Source organism: Brassica rapa, unplaced genomic scaffold (assembly GCF_000309985.2).
Source record: "Brassica rapa cultivar Chiifu-401-42 unplaced genomic scaffold, CAAS_Brap_v3.01 Scaffold0336, whole genome shotgun sequence".
In the NCBI taxonomy this organism is placed as follows: Eukaryota; Viridiplantae; Streptophyta; class Magnoliopsida; order Brassicales; family Brassicaceae; genus Brassica; species Brassica rapa.
In genome coordinates, this window is record NW_022610278.1 from 73,656 (window position 1) to 81,327 (window position 7,672).

Here is a 7,672-nt window from a genome sequence, read left to right on the forward strand (position 1 = left end):
CTGGAGACTGCTACATGGGAAGGATAGGACAGTGTGCTGCAGATGATGAAGCAGGTTGCCAACTGTCTGCTCTTAGCCAAGCTTTGTTATGAGCTAAACCCTCAGGTGAAGCAACCACAGCTTGTATTTAACCCTCCTCCAGCTGCTTCCCACGTTCTGAAACCTACAGAAAAACCTAGAGAATTTCAGAGAGAAAAAAGAACAGAAAAATTAGTGAGAAAAATTAAGAAAATAAATCAAGAAAAAATTTGGTGGTGACCTAATCTTCAACCTTAGCTCAGTTTGTTACCTTGAGAAATATCAGAAGGTGAGATTTTTAAATAAAACCCTAGACCTAGTTGAGTTCAGATCATGATCAGACCTTGATCTTTCTCTTTGATCAGTCCAGCCACAAGCTTAACTTGGAGAAGAGGAACAGCTGAGGGCATCTAGTCCTTTGGTTCATCTTGGTAAGCTTTGGTCTCTTACCTCAGTCATGTCTTGTTCAGAGCTAGTTGATGTTTACATAAGAACTTGGTCGGATCAGTTCTCTAAGTGGTGATATAGTTCAGATTTTGATTAATTTCGGTTTGAATCAACCTCTTAGAATCACCAGCTATGATGTTTTGATCTGGCCTTGAGTAAACCGATTTGAACTCAGTCTGATATTGTCCTGAACTTTGGTAGACTGACTAGATCCGAGCTGAACTTGTATAGTCTGAGCAGAACCAAGCTTGAACTGATCTGATCTAAGGTGTTAAGGCATGAACTGAACTGATCTTGTGATCATACCACTCTGTTTCAGGTCAGAGGTAGAGTAAAGCTTGAAGTATCCAGTCCTGTCCATTCAGTCTCTTGGTCCATTCAGCCTTGTTCAAGTGGAACTCAAGTCTTGTCCAAGCCAGTTTCAAGACTGTTCTTTAGGTGAGTCTAGACAGATGTTGAGATAGATCATGAATGAGTCCTTGATTAAGTTAGTAAAGTGTCTGAATATTTAAGAATGGTGTTGTGTTTACTCATGGTAAACACTTACACTTAATGAATAATTATAAAGTGAGGTTAATCCTAATCTTAGTTTAACTAAGGATTAATCTTGGTTTAATTAAGGACTAATCTTGGTTTTGATTATGGATTAATTTTGGTTTAATTAAGAATAAATCTTGGTTTAATTGAGAATTAATCTGAGATTAATTAAGGAGTATTCATGATTAATTAAGTACTAATCTTGGATTAATTAAAGATTAATATGAGATTAATTAAGAATTAATCTAGGATTAATTAAGAGTTAATTATGATTAATTAAGGATTAATTATGGATTAATTTTGGAATAATTATGGAAGTAAAATCATGTGAAGTCTTGTTATATTCACTATCCCTAAAGCCCCCGCATTACCGTGACTTGGTCCTGCGAACGGAACAAGGTCATGAAGACACGATGATGGGGTAGCTCCCTGGACACCGTGTACTGCATGACGATGCAGTGTCGGATTGTTCATACCGGACATTCGACAATGATGGTGATGCTAACTCACTAGTCTCGGTTAGCCTTAGTGGTTTCTCGGGTCTAGTATATATATTGTATTATATGAGTATGGTAACGGGCGGGTGTTGTGGAAGTGATGTTTAAAATAAGAATTCACAATGATGATCGATATTAAAGTATAGTACTAGTACTTGCATGATCATGTATATGCATTTGATAACTGTTTGGTTTATTATTGATTGTGTTGTGATTCTAGATTCACTGAGTAAATTAGTTGCTCATGACTCATTCGTGTGTGCAGGTAACCCTTAGGCGGGAGACACTTTACTTTTTGGACGGAAGGAATGGCCAACCAGCGGTAGTATTTTGTTGTCCTTGCAACGTACCTTTTGATGTATATTTACTTAAAACGTTGTTGGGCAATAGACCATAGGATAAAACTATAACACTTTGTAAGATGTTTAAAGTAAATAAATAATGTATAAAAGATGTTTATAAATCACGAGTTCTCATATGATATTAGTACTTGTCTGGGACGAACTAACTATTGAATATTGCTTTATCGGGTTGAAAAGCCTAGAGTAATATCCGATAGGAGCGTCTGTGTTCTTTGGTTGTTGGTCTAAGCCGATCGGATTTATTCCGAGAACCTCGGGTCGACCATCAGGGAACATCGACCGTGTCATTTCCGGTTATCTATGATCGGGGGTGTCACACACACGGACAGCCACGGACAGCCACAGACGTCTTGTGTGTGCTGACGGACACACACGGACGTCCTGTGTGTGCAGACGGACAACCACAGATGTCCTGTGTGTAATGAACAGACAGCCCACGTGGGCCAAAATCACCCGAACATTCCACGGGAAGGGCCAGCGTGCTGAGCCCAAGGACCAACGTGTTGATATGTGTACTGATGGACAGCCACTGACGTCCTGTATGTGCTGACGGACATACACGGACACACACGGACAGCCACGAACGTCCTGTGTGTGCTGACGGACACACACGGACGTCCTGTTTGTGCTGACGGACACCCACGGATGTCCTGTGTGTAATGAACAGACAGCCCACGTGGGCCAAAATCACCCGAACAGTCCACGGGAAGGGCTAGCGTGCTGAGTCCAAGGACCAGCGTGCTGATATGTGTACTGATGGACAGCCACAGACGTCCTGTGTGTGCTGACGGACACACATGGACACACACAGACAGCCACAGACATCATGTGTGTGCTGATGGACACCCACAGACAGCCACAGACGTCATGTGTGTGCTGGCGGACACCCACGGACGTCCTGTGTGTACTGAACAGATAGCCCACGTGGGCCAAAATCACCCAAACAGTCCACGGGAAGGGTCAGCGTGCTGAGTCCAACGACCAACGTGCTGATATGTGTACTGATGGACAGCCACGGACGTCCTATATGTGCTGACGAACACACATGGACACACACGGACAGCCAGAATGTCCTGTGTGTGCTGACGGACACACCGGGACGTCCTGTGTGTGCTGACGGACACCCACGGACGTCCTGTGTGTAATGAACAGACAGCCCACGTGGGCCAAAATCATCCGAACAGTCCATGGGAAGGGCCAGCGTGCTGAGTCCAAGGACCAGCGTGCTGATATGTGTACTGATGGACAGCCACAGACGTCTTGTGTGTGCTGACGGACACACATAGACAACCATGGACATCCTGTGTGTGCTGACGGACAGCCACAGACAGGCACGGACGCCCTGTGTGTGCTGGCGGACACCCACGGACGTCCTGTGTGTACTGAACAGACAGCCCACGTGGGCCAAAATCACCCAAACAGTCCACGCGAAGGGCCAGCGTGCTGAGTCCAAGGACCAACGTGCTGATATGTGTACTGATGGACAGCCACGGACGTCCTATATGTGCTGACGGACACACACAGACACACATGGACAGCCACGAACGTCCTGTGTGTGCTGACGGACACACACGGACGTCCTGTGTGTGCTGACGTACACCCACGGACGGCCTGTGTGTGCTGACGGACACAGACGGACATACACGGACAGCCACGGATGTCCTGTGTGTGCTGACGGACAGCCACAGACAGCCACGAACGTCCTGTATGTGCTGGCGGACAGCCACTGACTTCCTCTGTGTACTGAACAGACAACCCACGTGGGCCAAAATCACCCGAACAGTCCACGGGAAGGGTCAGCGTGCTGAGTCCAAGGACCAACGTGCTGATATTTGTACTGATGGACAGCCACTGACGTCCTGTGTGTGCGGATAGACACACACGGACAGCCACGAACGTCCTGTGTGTGCTGACGGACACACACACGGACGTCCTGTGTGTGCTGACGGACACACATGGACGTCCTGTGTGTACCGAACAGACAGCCCACGTGGGCCAAAATCACCCGAACAGTCCGCGGGAAGGGTCAGCGTGCTGAGTCCAAGGACCAACGTGCTGATATGTGTACTGATGGACAGCCACGGACGTCCTGTGTGTTCTGGCGGACACACACAGACACACACGGACAGCCACGGACGTCCTGTGTGTGCTGGCGGACACCCATCAACGTCATGTGTGTAGTGAACAGACAGCCCACGTGGGCCAAAATAACCCGAACAGTCTGTCACGCCCCCAATCCTGAGTAGGATTGTTGGGACGGCCATGGTTCGAGGAAACGTGCAAGCCATGTCTTAGGACATCAAGGCAAGCGTTCCATGGTCGAGAAAGAAGGTTAAGGACATAAGGAAACTTAGACTTAACCTTATACAAGCTAAGAGACAGCTAGGACGAGTAAGACGGTAGCTGGACGTAGTGGACGAGTAGCTCGGCCAGCTCAAGGAAGCTAGGTTCAGTTCACTCCAGCTCAGTCCCTACTAAGTCAGCTCCACTAGCTGGACTACTAGCTCACTCAGCTGAGGCAGCTGAGAGTCAGCTCATCTCAGCTAGACGGACTGTCCGGGCTATAGGCCGATGGTCCAGGTCCGGGTCAGTGGCGGGCTGTGAGGTCCGGCCATGAGGCCATGGGCTGTTGGGTCTTAGGACAAGGCCATGGGCTAAGTCCAGGAGACTTGGGGCGTGGGTTGGGCTTGTGGCCGACCCCAAACCCAATCAGAAAGGGCGAAGGGATGCAAGTGGCCGAAAGGGGACAACCCTTGGCCGATGGTGCCCATTCGCTAGCAAGTCATGCCTGTTCGTGGGGCAAGACTTACCCCCTCGTTTTCTATAAATATGGGGGCTCTCTATTCGATTTCATTATCCAAATCCAGAGTAAAATACTCAGAGAAAACCGTAGAGAGAAAGAAAGAGAGAAAGAGAGAGTTCCGGCCAAGAGAAAGGCCGATTGTGGTGGTATTGTGTTCCGGCGACTCTGATCGTTTGAGAACTAACTCCGGTCAAGAATGGGAGATCAAGACAAGGAGAAGAGCATGGAGAACCCAGACGTGGTTCACAAGGTATGTGATGGGCCGTGGCTCCATCAGACCGAACGGACGGTCCATGCGACCGCACCGCGGCTCTGCTCGGTTCCTAAGTCCCATCCGGCTCTCCTTATCTGTTTCAATTCGTTTCTCTTCTCTTCTCTATGGTTAAACACGAAAGGTTGTGTTGGTTGAGTCGAAGGGACACGTCCCTAGGCTTTGGCTGAACATAATCAAACCGCTAGCCTAGACACGGGTCGGTTAGTGGGATGATCCGATCGCACCAAGACTGGGCGGTTAGGACGAACGGTTGGGAATGACCCAAAGGGCACGAGTTGTCAAGAGTCACGAGTGTCCAAGAGGCACGAATGGCCAAAGGGTACATGTTCCAAATGGTGTCTTTCGGGACAGGTTAGGACCGATCATTATGGATCAGCCTATGGCTTGTCTAGTCAAGACAAGGTCACGGTTTGTCTAAGCCAAGGTAGAGCCGCAAGGTATGACCGGTTGCTAAGCCTTCCGGATTAGGCTTGAGGCTTACTCGGCCGATTGGATCCAGGCCTAAGGCCGGATCAGGTAAGGGAGTCCGTTGGGCCATCGAGCCGGACTCCATTGGCCGGTCGCACCTAGATTCTATCCGGTTAGACGGATTGGTCTTTGGGGATGATCCGGATCTGTTAGTGTGTTCTGTTATCTATTCTGGACTATCTATCTGATTCTAAAGTCAAGGGGAGGTTGGTTGAATGACTTAGGATACGGTAGGTAGGTTCATACGTTTTATGATTATGTTGACTGAGGTTTATCTAAGTTCTAGGAACCAAGCCAAGCATTGTAGAATCAATCCGTTCTATTCTCGGTTATGATTAATGCTTATTTGGTTGTGGTTTCAGGAACTAAGGATGGTTCTGGTCAAGCCAAGGAGCCGTGAAGGCTCGGTCAGTGAGAGGCTGTGTAACGTGTGGTTAGATGATACTAGGAATGAACTAGTTATTGTCTATGAGACTGTTAAGAAGTTGTGTATGAATCTCATGTTTCTAAGTAATACAAAGTTTATACATTGTTATTCCGCTGTGCAATCTGTTCCTTTGTTTATGAACCTCATATTCGAATATGACTTAGCAAATAAAAGATTTAAAATGGATCAAACAAGCAAAGAAATTAATAGGTAAGCATTCGTATCCAGTTGGGTCAGGAGACCAGGAACCGGTCTTACGTCTTCTTCTTCTTTCTGAAATCCTCCAATTCCAATCATCTCGGGTTGCACAAAGCAGTGAGATGCACCGGAATCAAACAGAACATGGGCTGCCACTCCACCCATGACTAAGGTCCCTACATATTCACCCGGAACACTAAGGACCTACTCTACAGACAAGCAATTTCACACAGAAATTCTTAAGGAAAAAGTGAGAGATAGGATGACTCACCAGTGATCGGACGAGACGTGCTTGGGTCCGACGACTCATCTCCAATGGTGTACACCTGCGGCATGATGGCATGCCTCTTCGCAGCCGGCTGAGGCCCATCACTCGGACGCTTCCCAGCAGATTGTGCGTCCTTTGGACACTGATTCTTGAAGTGTCCAGTTTCCCCGCAGTTGTAGCACACGCGTTCCCCAGTACTCCTGTTCTGGCTCTTCGGCCTTTGATCTTCTTCAGGACAATCCCGCACCTTGTGATCCATACTTCCACAACGGTGACAAGCTCCCATAGCAGCACGGCACACACCAGAGTGCATCTTCCCACAAGTCGAACACGCACTGCGACTGGTTGCATTCGGCTTGCTGGAAGAGCCAGACTTCACCACCTTTTGATTCTTCCCCGCATGCTTACCAGGATGGACATGCGCCACTGAGCCAAACACTTTGGCTTCCTCACTGATTCCCGCTTCCTGCTCCGCGGCCTTTTCCACCAGTTCGGCCACGGTATCATAGTTGCGGATCTTACAACGAGTTCGGAGATCAACCCTAAGTCCGCGCATGAATTTACGGACCAAGGATATCTCAGACTCTGCCTCACGCCCAGCATACTTCTTGAGGCTGTTGAACTCTACTTCATATTCCCTTACAGACATAGATCCCTGTTCCAGTCTGAGGAAGGCTCCCTCAAGTTGGTCAAATGCTTCCGGCGGAAAGTACTTCGCACGGAACTCGGCCTTAAAATTGCTCCAGGTGCAGTGATCCTCACCAATCCGGGCAGCAACACCTCGCCACCAGGTGTGCGCATCACCGTCCAAGTAGTGGACAGCAATGTCCTTCTTGTAAGCAAGAGGACAACGGATCGACTTAAAGTTCCGGCCTATCCTGTCAATCCATTGATCTGCTTCCACTGGTTTGGAACCACCTGAAAGAACTGGGTTCCCAGTTTCTGCATGTGGTCCATGACCTTGAGATAAGACGGATTCCTAGCAACGTGTGCATCTTCTCCATCTTGCACCACTTACTCCGCCTCGTCCACAACAGGTGGAACCACTGGAGGTGCCGCCACAGCAGGCAGCCTTGCCAAGACTTGTGCCATTATAGCCAACACAGCTTCAATCCAACAGCTCCAGCAGCAGCACCAGCGGCTGCAGCATTGTTCAAATTTGCTGCATTCTGAGCAGCATTCCGAGCCTCTTCCGTACCAGCTTCATTCCTGGCCACGTTGCTCGCAGACCCCTCACCAATCTCATTCACAGTCCTTCTTGCGTTACGGTTACTTTTTGCCATCTGCAATCAGATCACAGGCAAGTTAGTCAAAACTAACTTGGGATCAGGACACGGAACACATAATTTACCACGAGACGTCAGGCTTGGAAG

General features: G+C 48.4%; 1 protein-coding gene across 1 annotated transcript; it reads right to left on the reverse strand.

Annotated features, from left to right (window-relative positions):
- Positions 1-6,235: 6,235 nt before the first annotated feature.
- LOC103847922 lies at positions 6,236-7,391 on the reverse strand. The gene is made up of 3 exons (XM_033283200.1): positions 7,318-7,391; positions 6,303-7,177; positions 6,236-6,240 (listed from the first exon to the last, which is right to left on the reverse strand). Exons 1-3 carry the CDS (start codon positions 7,389-7,391, stop codon positions 6,236-6,238), a joined length of 954 nt encoding a protein of 317 aa, XP_033139091.1.
- Between the last annotated feature and the right edge of the window lie 281 nt (positions 7,392-7,672).

Excerpts from the sequence above, each read along its gene's own strand:
- LOC103847922 (XM_033283200.1), bottom strand. The coding sequence starts at position 7,391 with ATGGCACAAGTCTTGGCAAGGCTGCCTGCTGTGGCGGCACCTCCAGTG. Across the intron at positions 7,178-7,317 it reads CCTGTTGTGGACGAGGCGGA|GATAGGCCGGAACTTTAAGT; the intron begins GTAAGTGGTGCA and ends ATGGATTGACAG.